At 37.7% G+C, this 18153-nt stretch overlaps 1 protein-coding gene across 8 annotated transcripts in view; it reads right to left on the reverse strand.

The window, feature by feature from the left end:
* Positions 1-1892: 1892 nt before the first annotated feature.
* Rbpj (recombination signal binding protein for immunoglobulin kappa J region) overlaps positions 1893-18153 on the reverse strand; it is a 220210-nt gene continuing 203949 nt past the window's right edge. For all 8 annotated transcript variants that reach the window (XM_058572380.1, XM_046423602.2, XM_046423608.2 and 5 more), the window contains 6 exons: positions 15955-16092; positions 15709-15821; positions 8171-8311; positions 6908-7063; positions 6265-6368; positions 1893-6135 (listed from right to left, as the gene is read on the reverse strand). In XM_058572380.1, coding sequence (XP_058428363.1) covers positions 5820-6135; positions 6265-6368; positions 6908-7063; positions 8171-8311; positions 15709-15821; positions 15955-16092 — 968 coding nt within the window. In that variant the 3' untranslated portion in view covers positions 1893-5819. The remainder of the gene's footprint in view (positions 6136-6264; positions 6369-6907; positions 7064-8170; positions 8312-15708; positions 15822-15954; positions 16093-18153) is intronic.

An 18153-nucleotide genomic window follows, 5' to 3' on the forward strand; every position in this document is an offset into this window, starting at 1 on the left:
TGCCTTAGTAAGAAAGTTTAAGAAATATCTAAACCCTAGCTGGGCTTACAGCCCCTGAAGCATTACCAAACATTTAAACATCCCTACCTGTCCTAGCCAGTTCTCGTCGTCTGCACTAGATTAATGTTAGGTATGGATATCTGTGCTTCCAGGTGAACAGCTGCACATTCCACTATCCTGCAGCTGAAGTTCTTACTAAAGACCACAATTTGCACCTTAGAAATTTATTAGACACTAGTATATTCCTAGCTCCTAAGAGCTCTGCTTGCTAGGATTACCAGTAACAAAAGCCTGACATCAGTGATAACACTGATCAACAGTCTTCAAAGTCACAATTATTCTTTCCTCCTAGAACTTTTTATTATGTAATATAAGTATCTGAACTTAAGTTGGAAAAGATTAAGGAGAACAACACAGAGGAGGGCAGCCTTGCACAGAGAAGTTCTAGGGAAACAGAAAAGCCATCAGCCAGCTCCCACGGCCCCTGCAGGAATGAATGAGCCATGTCTCAACTCTCTTATATGACGCAGGTGGGCTGTTTCTACATTGGCACTTGGACTAAGTAGATAGTAGCAACTCTTCTCTGTCCAGCACCAGCAGAAAGGATCCAATAGGCAAAGGAGCGAGAAACAAGTAACCTGCACACTGGCCTGAACAGAATGAGGGCAGTGGAGCAGAGGAGGTGGAGAGCAGGAACTGTGCTCACATGCCAGCAGAAGCTCGAGTGATTAACTTTACAGCAGATGCTCGCACTGTACCATGTTAGAGGTCCACCTTCCAGATCAAAATCTTCTGCAAACCCAACACTTATAAATAACCTATTTGAATTTAGTATGAATGTTTCTTGCCATTAAACCCTTATTTCTCTACACCAGAGACTACTTACCTCTACTTTCAATAAAACCAAAAAGTAGTCATGACTTCCACATATACAAGGATTACAGCTCTGAACTCTTTATTTAACACTCATATAGGAAAATAGGCGACCTTATCCTTAATGTCATCTTAAGATCTGGACAGGTCTTGGGTCTTCCCACTATCTGGGCCTTGTGCTTCAGGTTCTAGCCCTGGCCTGAGTCTGAACTCCTCATTTGTTTATAACATGCAAATTTCATCTCTCCTTTGGCTGTTTCCTAGTACTAATTCTTTTATGGTTACTTTTTAGTGTACCTTTTTTTTTTAAAAAAAAGGGGAGACTTCCTTCTGTGAGCATTCACTTTACTAGATGTAGAAACCTTGCCTCCTGCATCCTCCAAGCCAGTGACCATATTAGTGGTTCAACGACAGACAATATATTTAATATAACTTTGAAAAGACTGCTCAAAAAGTGATCATATACTATTTAAAGCAAGAATCACAATATTGTTATTAATTATAAACCAAATGACCCACACTGTCAGTAGCAACTTTTAGAGGCCTCACAACTCAAGTTCAAAGTAAATTATTATTCATTATTTTAAAAGCAAGATGTGTTTAACAAAACTCCTTACAGTGTTTCTTTGGGAAGGGAGATAAGAACTGAACTTGTTATGACTTAAACATTATAAAATTTCTTTCTTCAAATTTCTGTCTCCATGTTAAACCAAGAATACTTTGTCGCTACTTCTTGGAGTCCCACCTGCAAAGGCACAAACCACTGAGTGTTCTTTGGAATACCAGACCAAATGATAACCCCATGCTGGAAAAGCAAGTTATTGCTACTTGTGATGCTTCAAGTTCACTGATATTAGCTTTTAAATGATCCTGAATGGGAGGTACATCTTGTTTCTCCATAAAAATCACCTTTCTTTAAAGTACTAGTTAAAATCATTGAAAAAGGAATTGATTTGGCACAATTATCACTTTGATGTGATGTAGAGGACAAGGTAAGATTGTAAATACACAAACTAATAGAGAATTTAACTTTATCTTTATGAAGTTTTCTGAAATCAAAGACGATAATACATGCATCAGGCACATCCAACAGAAGACTTTTACAATGGTTTACATTTCCTTTTTATTTATTCCTTGAAACTGCCCGTATTGCAGGTTTTTCATGGATGAAATATGGAACTGAGCAGATTCTTTTTTTCTACAAAATTATGGTATAAACTTGCTCAATTTTCTATCTTATTGCTAATAAACCTTACAGGCGCACAGTTTGTAAAATAAACCCCTTAAGGACTGAATGTGTAGAGCATGCTGCAAGGTACAAGAAATAAGCTAAAAATGAGCGTATAAACCTACATCTGGACCAACACAGTATTGAATGCTGGCAAACATTTACCACGACACAGGGAAAAATTAATAAAGGAAATACAGTTCAGTCCTGAAAGGGTTAAATAGAAACCCTAATATATTATTGTTTCTAACCATCCATCCCATATTACAGTGCTTGAAAACAAAGTCAAAAGTCTGGCACAGAAAATTACACACATTTGTTCAGTATTCATCAGAAACACAGCTGCTTTTGAAATCAAAGTTAACTTGGTTAATAATTGAATAGCATTGTTTCAAAAAGTACCCCCGCCCCAATGGATTTTCTGGCTTACATGACTAGTTAGGTTAGTTCCCAAAAATGGCACTGGGAATTTTCTGCGAGCACACAGATGGTACCGGTTTCATTAAAAATAAGAGCAAAAAACCTAACCAGTTACGATGGCCAGTAAGTCTATGTTGTAAGAGTGACAAATATTTCACTAATTAATTCTATGTGAGGTGTAGTTAGTTGCCATGGTTTCAGAAAAGTCAGCAGCAAGTTAAATATTGTACTAGTGTTTGGTTCTGAATTCATTCAAAAATATAAAGGGCATTTTACATTTAAAGTCATTAGCTTGCCTTCCGAATCTATGTGATAAATTTGATGCAACTAATAAAAATGTGCGGGGTCACAGACTCAGTTTCTAAGCAGATTTTGAGAAACTGCATAGAAAAACAGGAGCATAAGATTCATTTCTAAACCAAACATTCAAAAACATCAAAACACTACACTCTAACTGAAGCCACCACTAGAGGAGAGTCTTTATGAGGGTAAATGACCAGCATCTCTTAACAATGCCACCATTAGGGAAGGGACATATTGTACTGTAACTGGAGGACAGGGCTGACATAAACTGTGTACTGAAAATGATTCACCAATCCACGAGAAGGATTTTAAAAAGCAGCTGACAAAAGATACTGATGAACAACAAGCTATAACAGATGTATCGTTTTATTCCTAAGTCTGTGGTATGAAATGGCATAAAATGGGGGGGGGGAATGCCAATAATAAGTACATTCTTGGACTTTAAAAAAACAGTGAAAGGGTTTTCAGTCTAATATTTTCATTATCTTATTAAAAGACACAAAAGAACAGCAATAAGAGATAAACATTAAAATAAGCATAAGTTCATTTTAGTAAAGCCATGAACTTGGAAAATTATTTTGAGCTGCAAAGCTGGGTAAGGGATAGTTTGTTCTTCAAAAACCATCTCATTTGTTATTGGTTAATTTAGTTTGATTTCTTAACTAGAAACCAAATTTAGAAAGTGGAAGAAACTTGTGGCCCACTAAAAGTAAAGCAGCACTGAAAACACTTCCCACTCTGAACAAAAGCACTGTATAATGACCACGTCGGTGACTAGACAGAGAGAATAAACTCTACCCAGAAACAAGCAACTCTGCAAGAAAAAGCTAGTGAGCAGTTACAACAAAGAAAGATAAGGCCACAATGAGTTCTGCCATTCATCACTGAAACAGACAGACAGTGTGAGGCAGGATTCGCTCAGGAGTGAGTGAGTGAGTTGAGCAGATCTGAAGAAAGGCTATATATAAAATCATGCAGCCTGGGGTGATTAAGAAGGCTTGCAGTAAGAGAAAACCGCAGTAACTTTGATTTAACCACCTCACATGTTTTACAAATGACTTTCCCCTTGAAAATTGAGGAAAAGGCAATTTAAAGATGTCGGAAATATTATTTACAGTGGCATAGTTGAAGCAAAGGAGTGATGAAGAAAGCAAAGCTGAAAGAAAATGCTAAGAAATGATTTTTTTAAAGTCTATTAATGGAAACTTTGAAAATAGCCCAGGACACCAGAAAGACACTGGAAATGCTGTAGGAAGTTACAGTTTTGCATTCATAAGGTACTTGTGGCTCCTGTTTTACGGGACAGTAAAAGCTTACCACAATCTAGAGGTAGTTTTTACTCTAAGAAGGATGATTGTATAACTAGACGGTGTCCCAGGACATTATACATGTGGTTCCTCTACTAAATGTAACCCGATGAGTCTGCTGTAATTCCAAAGAAATGGAACAAAGGCAAACCAAGATGCAGGAATGGAAGCAATATAAACTGGCAAGGTTAGCATGCAAGGCTGACACAGCCCTGAATGCAAGCAAATCTTAACTGAAAGAAAAAGAAATGTTTTCTGAGTAAGAGACATTTGTGGAGACACTCGGTATGGAGTAAGAGAAAACAGAAAAAGGCAGACAGAAAAAAAGGAAAACATAAGTTACATTTGCATTTTCATAAACTTACACCTATCTGTTTCTAAGGTATGTCTTCCAGCTATTTTAGTTGATCATCTAATAAAAGCATCTTATGTTTTAAGATTACAATGATGTTCTTGCCTAGGCTACCAAAAAAAAAAAAAAAAAAAAGGTAATAATAAAACATTTGCTGAGATTTTCCTCATTCTACCATAGGGCACCATCTACCACTTGGTAGTAAATACTTCTCATGATATTTTTTTGTCATTTGCCAACAAGGTAGCAAATACCCTGCTGAATTAAATCACTGGGAACATTCTGAGTTCAAAATAAAACGTTTAACTTACACATAATACAAGTTATGTACAAGATCAGGAGGGGGTAACCTGAACAAACCCTGGAACACAGATGTGTGGATGTACGGGAAAGGGGGAGAAAACACTTCAAATACCAACATGTTCTGCGCCATTAACTCAGTAATGACTAAATGGCCACACTGAATTCCATGTAAATGTTAGAACCTCTTGGATTACCACTATAAATACATTTTTTTTTTTTAAAAAAAGGAAAATACAGAAATAACTACCAACAGTGTCTGAGAATAGAGACTAAGTTAACATACATTGCATGTATTGCAGGCAAGGCGGAGGCATTTTCTTTAAAGCTTTTGCACAGACTTCATATAATCTTAAAAAAAAAAAAAAATGCAGGCCTTTACAAGATTTGACTTGCTGAAATCAAAACATTTCCACCTCATGAAAAGTCATAAGATTTCAGCTTAAAAAAAAAAGTTCCAGCCTTAGACCAAAAGAACCTGGAAGAGTGTGTTAATTAAACAAGTGGTCAGGCTTGGAACCTGAATGTACTTTAGAGCAAAAGCTCAAAGGGGGTGGGGAAAACAACCTATTTGGTAACAAGGTATACTATATACTGTGATATAAAAAAAGGTATGGTGAAAATGTACCTTTTACTAAAGCTTATACAAGTTCCTTGGTCCATAAAAACTATGTTAGATTTGTGCCTTCTAGTTTGCTTAATGTTTATTCCAGCCACATTATCTATTTCTTGCCCATTTAAACAAAACCAAACAAAACCAACCAACCAAACAACAGCAACAAGAACAACAAAAAACAGCTGAAAAACTTGATTTCCAACAGTCTGTACATACTGATGTTTTTCTGTTTTACTGTGGCTTCTGCATTTCAACTCAGCACTTGCAGGTAATGGGTTTTTAATGGTATCACCTGGTATGAAGTTTTCCCAAGAAACCACAAAAGATTGTTCATTTTTTTCTTTCCTTTTTTTTTTTTTCTTTTTTTGTCAACTTTTTGCCACACTCAAGTCAGTTTAAGTCCTAGCAAAAAGACGGTAGTTAGGACACCACTGTTGCTGTAGATGATGTGACACTGGTTGAATTTGTGCTGGCATTTGTGTAACTCCCCTCGCTGTTTGTGTTTGATTCGTTCGGGGGCACTTGGCTTGAATTGGCTCGAAGGATTGCTCCAGCTGCACTGCAGTGTGGCCGTGGCCCTGGTTCCGGTGTGTAGGTAAAGGTAAGGCTGGTGGAATAAATGATTCCATCATTACGAACCAAAGTTACTGGAACCTGAACTGGCTGCCGGACCCATCTCCAACCTTCTCGGAATGCAGAAATGTCTGGAACAACACAGAGCATGCTCTCTCCACATCTGAGAAGGAAAAATAAATCACTTAAAAGCACTTTTAATAGCAGTAAAACATTTTATAAATGAAACAACGTTGTTTAATGTCAGAAAATAACTCATGTATCCCACCCCTGACAACCTCTGATGATGTACCTGTACATAGTTTCAGCTTCTACATCCCCAAACCACACTCGTAAATTTGGAGTGAAATTCTGTCCTGTGAGTTCAAGCATTGCTACGTCCCCGCCGCCATTCAACTGCAATTTACAGAAAATCATTTTTAATTAAAGTATACAAATTAGGTTCTCATTTATCTTTCAACATCTATAAAATGTTTATTTTAAAAGGCTTGATCATAAAGCTAGCTAAAAATATCTCAAGATAACATATAAGTTCATTTAAATTTCTTTGCATGCATGTTGCTCCTATTTTTCTTTTCCTCCTTTCTCTTTTTTTTTTTTTTTGATAATGGGGATTGAACCCAGGGGCACTTTTCCATCAAGCTACATCTCCAGCCCCTTTTATTTTTTGAAACAGGTTCTTGCTAGGTTGCTGAGGCCAGCCTCAAACTTCGTGTTTCTCCTGCCTCAGTTTCTCAAGTGGCTGGGATTTCAGGCATATGCCACCATGCCTGACCTTATTTTCACTTTTATTGCAACAAATAATGTGTAACAAAATCCCCAGATTGCAAAATTTAAAAAAAAAAAAATCAGAATTACTGTGAAATAAACGATGCCAAGCTATAGCTGAAAATAGCTGCAAAAAGTTAAGTTACGTTGTGACTAAGTGGTCTCACCTGAAGACTTTCTACGACAGGCACAGGGGTGACTGGGGCAAGGACAGGGCCCATTCCCTCATAAAATGTATACTCTGCCTTATCTGTGCTAATGATTGTCCAGGAAGCTCCATCATTTATCATTTCTTTATTTGGTTCTTTCGGGCATGGAGTGGCCTTATGGAGAAAGAATGTTCAGAAACTGAGTTTTATATATAATACGGCATATTAAAAACTTCCAACAACATTTGCAGAGTGTTTATAGTTTTTACAGAGTGTCATTAAACAAGGAGAACTCAAGTATATTGCTTTGTCAGCATATTTAATATATTCACATATTCATATTCATATTTATATTATATGTTCAACAGAATATTAATATGAAAACTAAACAGCCATTTTGTTATAAAATATTTCAGTGATATATTAAATAACTAATAATACGTTTCAGTACATCCCTTAATAGTACACATTACTGGTACAATTTCATTAATACAAGATCAGTTTCTGAGATGCAAAATAGATGCTTAAAATTCTTAAGGGCCCTCTAAGACACAGACACCATGGGAGCCCCTTATGTTTAGAGGACAGCTAGAAGCTAATGCATTTTCAGCAGAAGAAACCAAGATCAGGACTGGCGACCTCCTACTCCTGCCATATACACCTAGACAGGGGACCCAGGTCACTCATTAGTGTGTGTGACCATCTCTCTGGAATGGGAATTTACAAAGGAGTTTACATGAAACTGTAACCGTACTATTAAATCACATGCCCTTCTCATAATGTTCTTGTGAAACCTGAGTGTGATGCAGCTAAAAATTAGCTTTTGAATCATGTCGTCATTACTATCTTGGGAGATCCCAATGTAAATCTGATGAAAATTTGAACCCTCTTTCAGAAAAATGTTTTCCCTTTACAATGTGTGTACATGATTTCAGAACATTCTCTAAACACATGGAAATCTATTTCTAGATATTACAAGGGGGCTCTCTGTTCCCCTAAAGCCCCTGAAACATTTTACAGTTTCAAGTTTCTCCCTGAGGTAGAATCACAGGCATGTCTAGGGACCCTTGGATCTGAGATAAATATCTGAATACAGTTTCATGTATTTGGATACAATTAAAAACAAATTAGAATTTCATGTTTCTGTAAACTGCTAATCCATTTATACATTTCATTTATTTATTGTGCTGGGGATCTAACCCAGCGCCCTTAGGTATTACTGAGTTACACCCCCAGCCCTACTTGCATATTTTAGATTTCAGCAGTAATTTTAAGACATACCTGAAACTGGATTATTCTTTCTTGAGAAAGGCACAAGTACATTCTTTCTGTATCCTTCAGGTAAAATGCACATTTATGGAGTTGTGACACAGGATCATCTGCATCCAGTAATGCTGTCTGTTTATCAACTTTCCTAATTATCTATATTTCAACAATGAAAAAATAAAAGGTCATCCACACATGAAAAGAGTTATCATTTTGTAGAGTGTCAAGAATACACAGAACATTTATGCTATAAAATAATATATCACAGTTAAATGACCTTATCTACACAGAAAAACATAAGGCTAGGAATAAAAAAATAATCCTTTAAGATGGCAGGCGTGTCAGAATGTGAAATTGTTACTGTCTTCATGAAAATCTAAAAAAAAAAAAAAACAGAGCAGACCACTTGTTTTCTAGATAAACATTAATACACATATAAATCATCCCATGTTCTTGTGAAAAATACAGGTTCTAATGAGGCATGGCTCATGTGGGGCCTGATACTTGACATTTCTAACAAATTCCCAGGTGATGTTAATGCTTCTGGTCTGTGGACCAGCTAGTTCTGATGATATTCCCAATAATATACAAATATTACAATGATGAAGGAGAAAATCCCTAGATGGCCACTGTGGGTGTGCTAGTCAGTGCAGACATTTTATATCCATTACCCAATTGTTTAAATACTTAATAGAAAGTAAACTAAAATAGTTTTTGCAAAAAATGGGCTCAGAGAGGTAAGGTAAACTGCTCAAAATTCTCAGATTGGTAGCTAAAGGACCAGAACATGATCCCAGAGTTGGCTATCTTATCTTTTCCTACAGTACTCTATAATCTTATAACCCAAATAGTCCACAAAACACATATGGTTAGCTGATACTAACAGACCTTAATGACACTTAATACATAGAAGGAAATCATTAAATAAATGAAGATGAGGGTAGTAAAACTGCTTTTAATTTCCTTTCTCCTTTTTATTGGTCAATCCCAACAGCTATAAACTATTTCTCATCTTAAAATCAAAGAGTAAAAAAAAAATCCCTCTCTGGAGTGCATATCCCTGTCCCTCCATCTTACTAACTCTGTTGTTTCTCTTTTCCCTTGAGAGCAAAGGCCTCTTCTCCACTGTCCCATCTCTTGTAATCTCTCCGGTCTTGTCCCAAAGATTTCATTACAACTGCTCATGAAGGCCACTGAGGATTTCCAGACAGATGACCTCATGGCATTTCTCCTTCATTGTCTTACTTCACTTTCTTGGAGGCATACGGCAGAGACATTCTCCTCTAGGAGCCAAAAGGGCTCTCACCAACTTGTAGGGTGTGCAGTGCTGAGTCCTGACTTCTTCTTTAATAATCTATACTCTATGCAATGTAGAGTTTGACTTCTCTCACCTCTAGATCTCTAGGCCTATTCTCTCTCCTGCATTAACTTTTATATTTAACTACCTAATCAATATACTGTTTTTTAAACAAAGGAAATATATTCTCTCACAGTTCTTGAGGCCAGAAGTCCAAGATCACCTATTCAACATTTCTATCTTATGATGTCCAATATATGCAACTAAAGTTTAACATAGCAAAAGCAGGATTTTGACTTTCCTAAACTGATCCTTTCTCAACTCAACAATTCAATAAATGACTTCTACTGCCACATCCTTATCGCTTTCTCCACACAGTAATCAGAACTATCCTTCTGGACATAGATAGGCCATCATCCTGTTTAAAAACCCTCCAGTGGCCTTCTATCATAAGAAAGTAAGATATTGTCCTTTACCTTAGACAGAGACCCTAAAGATCTTCCCAAGCTAACTTTGCAGCTTCATTTCCTGCCCTTGCACCTGCCTCTCTTTGCTCTGGCTACACTGGTCCTCACACATTCCTGTCTTAATTTCTGCTGGACTCAATCTGTCAGGCTAAAGTGCTCCTCACCAGTTCCTTGACTCCATTCTGGTCTCTCATCAAACACTGTCACTTTAGAAAGACTTCCATGAACTCTCTAAGCTCTGTCCAATCCTCCACCTCTTTATCTCACTTTTTAAAAAATTACCTTCACAACAGTTTTATTTATTTTTTCTTCTTATTTTTATGTGGTCCTGGGGATTGAACCCAGTGCCTCATGTGTGCTAGGTGAGCGCTCTACCACTGAGCTACAGCCCCAGCCTCACAGTTTCTTTAAATCGACTTAGGAAAATGTCATCTTTCCTCTCCCCTCCTAGATCTGATAAGCATAAAACTTATTACAAAAATAAAAAATACTGAAATATATACATTAATCTACCATAAGTCTCTGAAATGTCACCAACTCTCCTTCACCCCATAACCCAAAGGTAAAATGGCCAAATTATTTTTCTAATCCTTGTGTCCTCAAATATACCCTTCATCACTAGCTAAAGTCTCATTTGTGGGAAAGGCTTTAATCTGTACAGTAGAACACTTACATACTTTCTTGAGGGGAGGACAATTTTGTCCTTTCAACCTCAAACTCAAGGAAGACAGTGGTCCTGCCCTGCAACAGTACCAAAAACTTAACATTTAGCATACAATTCTTTCTTTACAGAACAGGTCCAAGGGTGAATGAAGCGTTACTTCTTCCTCTTTCCTCCTTGGTGCTGTCCTCCTTTTATCTTGCCATCCACGCCAGGTGGCCCGGCATGCATCTTGCCTCCCAAACTTCCTTTCCTCTTCCCTTTCTGGCTGGGCAGGAGCCTTTACTCTTGCCTCCAAGACCTTGCGGGTTCCTTTTCCTCTTGCCCTTCTGGCTCATTTTTCTCCTTTTGGCAGCCTCCTCCTGGTCCTCTTCTCTCATCTGCTTGCTGCTGGCTCTCATTACATCCAGTTGAGGCTTTTTGCTACTCATGACTCGAAGTAGCTCCAACTGGTTCTTTCTCTCGGCTCTGAAGTCCCCAAAAAGGGGCTGAAACTTCCTCTTCTTGCCTGAACCCCGGGAAGCCAACTCCTTGGGGAGGCAAGCGCCCCACAGAGATGGTGGAGATCTTGGCCACCTGCATAGCGCGGCCCAGCTCCTCCTTACTCTGGTGTCTGGTGGAGTGCATACCAGCTGCGCTGGGCAGCTGCATCTTGTGCGCACCGGCCAGATTATGCAGCCAGTTCAGCTTGTTCTTGGCCACGCATTCCTTCTTGGCCTGAATCCGCTTGGCGAACTGGTCTTCTAGGGGGTTGGCGCCACTGGGAACCTCGATCAGCCATTCCTTGGTGTCATCCCGGGCGCGCTTGTAGCCCCAGCGCGGCTGCTGCCACTAGCCGCTCACCTAGTCCCACACCAGATAGTTTTTCTTCTCAGGATGGATGCCCTTAAGGTGCGTGAACTGCTGCCAGCGTTCGGCTTCTCACGCAGCAGGCACATGGTAGGCTCCAGTAGCCAGGCCACCAGCACCTCTTCCACATGCTCTGTGGGCAGCTGCCACAGCTGGTTGATGAGCAGTTGCGTATTGTCCTGTGCCAAGGCCCGCAGCTTGGCTTCTGGCGTGGGTCCCACCTGCTGCAGCACTGGGTGTGTGTGTGTGTGTGTGTGTGTTCCAGATGAAAGCCAGCAGGTTACCCAGGTCAAATTCCAGCTCCAGATATCCTTGTGCACTATGGTGCATTGCAGCTTCTCTGCCTCTTCCTGCTCCGCCTTTGCCAGCAGCGCCTCCACTTCTGGCTCCAGGTCGGTCCCCTAGCTCTGAGGTTAATAGCTAAAGTCACTTCTCCTCTTTATCTCATTTTAATTGGCCTTTTTATCACTACATAAATCTTTAAAGATATTTTCTGTCTAGCTTCCTACCAGAATGTAAGCTCCACAAGGAGAGGAATTGTTCTGTTTGCTGCTGTTATTTCCAGCAGTGCCAGGCACACTTCAGAAGGTGCTCAGGACTGTGTGGAAAATGCATGCACATATGCATCTACCATATAATGCTCTGTGTCCTTATAGCAACTACCCCCAACAACTGTGAGGACTGAACTAATCAATGTGGTGCTCACAGAGCTGCTACTAATGTTGTGCAATGTTACTGATTTCACTACTTCATTCATGCCTCACTGACATTCAGAGATCATCCTACTTCAGCTAAGCCACAACTGTAGACAGCTCTAATCTTTAGTTAGGGTTCCTCGTGTTTACACATTTTTAGCTCTGCATTATTTTTAGTCAAAATATTTGTCATCCTACCAAAAGTAATTTTTAAGTTAAAAGAGAGACTACATTTTCAGTGATTATAGCTTCTAAGATAGTCGGAGACTAATTAACTCAAGCAATGTTTTAATTCAATGTTCAAGGGCTACATTTAAATTTAATGAGGTCTGGATTTTAGAGAAATAACTGATTTTAAAAATGATGTAAATCTCAAGCTTCCCAGAAGTCTTGGAATTACTTAACATCTTAACCAGTTAACTCTACAACTGGAATCTGTGTGCCTGTTATTTCAATACTGGCTAGTAATAGTACCCACACTGACCACACTTGGTATGTTTTCATTTCCCTCAACAGTACTTCAGACCTAGACACTGATGAATGACTTTGTTCTCACCAATAAAGAAGCCAAAATGGCATTAAAATTTTACCCTGATAATGTTTTTAACTATTAAGAGAAAGAAATTTTGAGAAAACAAGGGAGTACAATACTTATTACAACTCAGATATGTGTGTGGTGAATTGTACATTCATTATACATCGGGGGCTGCTTGAGTAACAGGCCTTTTCCTCTAAGCAAGCTGGTTTTGTACATTTTGTTGGTGCAATCACTATATTTCAGAGACTAAGAGAATACAGCCCTCAGAACAGAGGCTTATTTTATTCATTTTCCTAACACTGTACCTGCCCAGTAAACACTGGCTGGTTCTATGTTATTGGGCTGCTCATCCAAATGGAGTGATGTGTATTCTAAACGGCACAAAGAGCAAAGACTACTAGTGTGACTTCAACACATCAACACCTAAGGAATAGAACAAATCTTAGATGCTCCTACCCCTGGAGTATCTGACATACTGATGAGTTTGTACAATTAAGGGGTTAATAGTTAGTTTCTAGTTAGTTGACTTGACCTGGATACACAATCTGTTTTGAGAGCACTCTAAAACACCAGGATTTTCACTAGGACACTTATTCCACCAAAATTTGGTCAGGGAAGAACAGTGTTTCCAAGCAAAGCTCTCCAATGAGGCTAACATTTTAGGAAGTATCAAGAACAACTTTCAGGGCTGGGGTTGTGGCTCAAAGGCAGAGCACTCGCCTTGCATGTGCAAGGGTTCAATCCTCAGCACCATATAAAAATAAATAAATAAAACAAAGGTACTGTGTCCAGTACCTTTATAAATAAATATTTAAAAAAACCTTTCAGATAATAAGGTAGGATTAACAACTTTCTTCTCTTTTGGGGGAGGTACTGGGGTTTGAATCCCCAGGGAAGCTATACCAGTGAGCTACATCCCCTGTTCTTTTTATTTGTTTTATTTGTCGAGACAGGGTCTCACTAATTTGCTGAGGCTGGCCTCTAACTTGTGATAGTCCTGCTTTGATGTTCTGAATCACTGGGATTACAGGCATGCAACCCCACATCTGCTGAGGATAATTTTTTTAAGAGCATATAAGAGCTAAAGAATGTTTGTACCTGTTGAAAACTGCACATCAGTAGAGATCAAACTGCATATCAAGAGGTATAGGAAGTAGTGTACTAACTAACCCCTACCTATGATTCTGAGGAAAGCAGTCAGAATTTCTCAATTATAGAATTTCTAGAAGGGCATGTATCAGTATGTTAATGATGGTGCTGCAACTTTTTTCTAATAAATCCCTTAATTTTTTATTATAACTTTGAATATAAAAATTCAATTAATGATGATTTTCAAGCAAGGAAGACTGCTTCTACTTTGCATGAAACTTTAAGTGAAAACACTTAAGATTTGGGTCTGTCTTCTAGATGGTCCACATGTAAGCTGTTACAGATCAGAGGTATAAGCCTCTAAACTTGAGCTCCTCTAGTATAAGCAAATGAACGTCATCTCTGGAATAGGGTAACACCCAATAAACTGGAAGAAAAGAGCTGAACAATTGTTGACTTTTTTTTGTTTGCTTCTTTCTTTTCATTTTTTACACCTGTTCTTCCCTACCTTTACAATTTTTGTTATAATTTGTTGCAACTTCAATGCTTTATAGATTAACTGTATTATAATTCAATTAATCTGTATTAAGCTAATATTTTAGCTTATTATATCGAATGGGAAATAAGTCCTCTTGTATAGCCATGAAATAGAAAAATAAAACAAAAAATAGATAAATAAATGATGCATTTATTCAGAGATCTGCAGACCCATCTGCTTCTGCTGAAATCAAGCCCCAGAAAACAGAAGCCAATGAAATATAAAGCACGATAAAGAACAGTATTACTGAATATGTTTCCACTTGCCCAACACCCTCAATCTGATCTGGTACAAACTTACCTATAAATTCCCTGTCACCTTAGTATAACTGAATCATATTCTTTGAGAAAAGGAAGAGAGTTGAAAGGGACTTTTGGTTTCATTTTACTAAGAAAAATAATTTTATAGTTTGAAGATGCTCTAGCAAACAAAAAGCCCCAATTCTTATGCTTTCCCCCCAAAAAAATACCAAATTTTATTTATTTTTAACAAATCTATATTGTTAGACAGTAAGCCAATGAAAATAAGTTTATATTTTGAAAGGAATAAGAATTTCTATGCTTTTGAAAACTTTGATCCCATAGCAGAATAAAACAGGTGCCACAAAAAAAAAAAAAAAAAAGAGCAACAGTGTATATGCATTAGTAAGGAATAAAAAAATACTGTAACTTACAGTGCCCTCTATCGACACGTTCAGATACACAACCAAAAGGAAACTGCCACAAACTTTGTTAGGAGGAGCCTAACAGGAGGTCATTAAGAATGCACTTGTAGCTGGGCATGGTGGCGCATACCTGTACTCCCACTGACCTCAGAAATCGAGGCAGGAGAAATCTTAAGTCTGAGATTACACACAGCAACTTAATGAGGCCCTAAGCAATTTAACAAGACCCTGTTTCAAAGTGAAAAAATAAAAAAGGGCTGGGGATGAAGCTCAGTAGTAAAGTACTTCTGGGTTCAGTCCCCAGTATCAAAACAAAAAACAAAACAAAACACTTGTAGTAATAGGCTAGTCTTTAAACCATTTCAGAAATAAGGTAGGGTGCTGGGCAAGGTGGCATACACCTGTAATCCCAACAGCTTGGGAGGCTGAGGCAGGAGGATCATGAGTTCAAAGCCAGCCTCACAAAAGCAAGGTGCCTACTCAGTGAGACCCTGTCTCTAAATAAAATACAAACTAGGGCTGGGGACGTGGTTCAGTGGTTGAGTGCCCCTGAGTTCAATCCCTGGTACCAAAAAAAGAAAAGAAAAAGAAAAAGAAATGATTAGGAACTATAAGAAATAGGGATAACTGACATTACCTTTTAAAATTGAAAAGCATAAAATTGAGGTATATTTTTATATATGAATGTTAGAACTTTCCTGTTTTAAGAATTAATTTTTACTTCACACATCACTAAAGCAGAAGTAAGGCCTTACCAATCTTGGGAGTGCCATGCCAGTAACTGAACATACAAGTTTGACTGTTTGTCCATAATGGATGTAACCATCTCTGACTGTGAATTCTTCTCCTTCTGATTCATCATCATCCACTACAGAGGATAGAAAAAAAGATCAAATTATCATCTTTTAGAATTTATTATCTGCTTGGGAAAATGACAAAAATTAATATACCCATATAACTCATTATCAAAAGAATTTAACAATGCACATTTTAATACTCACAGAGATGAATGTAAAATGCTCCCCACTGCTGTGAACTGGCATGGAAATTACCTCCTTCTACATGCAAGTATCTGGTACTAACTGTCTGGGATCGAAGTCGATTAAACAAAGCCACCTTTGTTCCTGAGGCAATGCATACTGCAAAGGAAAAAACAACTGCTGTTTATGTGACTGGGTGGTGGGAGTGAGAGAATAAGAAGGGACTTCTGCTTGGCAAGTTATGACTATTTATTATAAATTAATAAATATATAAAATTATATTATAAAAATATAAAGTATAATCTGAATCAGAATGCAGATTCTGATGACAAATATTTTAATCTGACAAAGTACAGATAACGCTGAAAAAGGTCAAGTTAACCCCTATTAATAATGTTAAGCTGGGCTGGGGATGTGGCTCAAGCGGTAGCGCGCTCGCCTGGCATGTGTGTGGCCCGGGTTCGATCCTCAGCACCACATACAAACAAAGATGTTGTGTCCGCCGATAACTAAAAAATAAATATTAAAATTCTCTCTCTCTCTCTCTCTCTCTTTAAAAAAAAAAAAACAAAAAAAATAATGTTAAGCTAAATGATATAAAATATGTTCATAGAAGTCATTTTAAAATGAGACCTGCACGGTATGTTTAATGAAAAATTACAGGAAAAATCATTTTAAAATACTAAATAGATTCTAATACCATTTACATATTTAAACCATGTGTACCTAAATTCACTGATGAAAAAAATATCATTGAAAGAAAAAAGGCCTGTGTTCTACCCTACAGAACATATGCATAGAAAAGCATTTGCTTCTGTGTGTTGTGATTTTAGAAAACACTGCTGTCTTCTAAAATACCTTAAATGTTGTACTGCATGAAACCTACCATAAGTAAATTTTTACTTACTTCAGATGTGCAAAACAAGTTAGGAAAGTTACCTTCCATGTAACTTAGGAAAACATTCTGAAAGTGAAATATGTTCTCTGCCTTCAAGAAATTAATATTCAATATAAATACAAAAATTAAAGATGTTAAATACAACTATGTAATTTGAACTGAAAATAGCCTGAATACCAGACATTATATGCCTCCTGATACAAGAGACACATGACCATCAGTGAAGTAGTCTTGCCCTTCAGCAACAACAAAATAACAAACTTAAATCTTATCAAGATTCTAAGATTAACCACATGTAAAATTTCTCTTCTGAACAAACTTTACAGAGTCTGCTGTGTTTCAGCGTCCCCAAAGCCCTTGTGCCAATGCAAGTAAAATGATTAGATTATAAGAACCATAATTTAATCAGTGAATTAATTCACTTGATGGATTAATAATCTGAAAGGACTGCTATTCTGAATGGTAACTCTAGGCAAGTGGGGTGTTGGTTGAAAGAGGTAGGTGACTGGGAACAGCCTTTGGAGATGATATCCTGTCCCCTTGGCTCTTTTCCTCCTCTTTGTTTCCCAACTGTCCTGAGGTAAGCAGCTTTCCTGCTGCCCTTCAGTCATGGTATTCTGCCATATCTTGAGCCCAAAGCAATGGAGTTGGTTGACAATGGACTGAATTTCTGAAACCATGATCCCAAAACTTCTACTCAAAAGTTGGTCTTGTGGAGTATTTTAGTCACAGTGACACAAAGCTGACTAACATACATGGTTTGCTTAGCCAGTTGTAGCAAATTCTAAATCATGCCCCAACTCTTGATATGTGATCACTTTTGCTTGCCTTTAGCAGGACTCCTGCTAAGGCAGTTTAGCAAAGATTCCCTTACCTTTGATGTCTCTGCTTTTTGTATTTTTCTACCCATTGACCACCTCACTTTATTCCATGGCTGTACATCCCTACTTGACTGTTGTATTTCAAAATTGAATTCAGTTCTATACTTAGGTCTTTTTCCCCCTATAGCAATAGTACTGAATAAAACCTGTCTTTCACTTTAACTACTATCCAGCTGTTTTGGGCACCAATTCACAAAAACACATTAAACTATACCAAAGGGATGAAATTAGCAAAATCCGGGATGTGGAAATCATTAATGGTTAAAATCTTTGAACAAATATACTGCAAGGCAGGGTGTATGTTAAAGAATACACAAGAACATCTCCACACAATATATATTTTAATATCCAGAAAATTTCAATTTTGATTCAAATAAATTGAAAAACTGACATTTTGGAGACTATTTTAACTTTGAACACAGACTGTATATGATGACACTT

This window comes from Marmota monax, unplaced genomic scaffold (genome assembly GCF_021218885.2).
Source record: "Marmota monax isolate L192 unplaced genomic scaffold, Marmota_monax_Labrador192_F-V1.1 WCK01_AAM20220418_F8-fsc00009, whole genome shotgun sequence".
Taxonomy (NCBI): Eukaryota; Metazoa; Chordata; class Mammalia; order Rodentia; family Sciuridae; genus Marmota; species Marmota monax.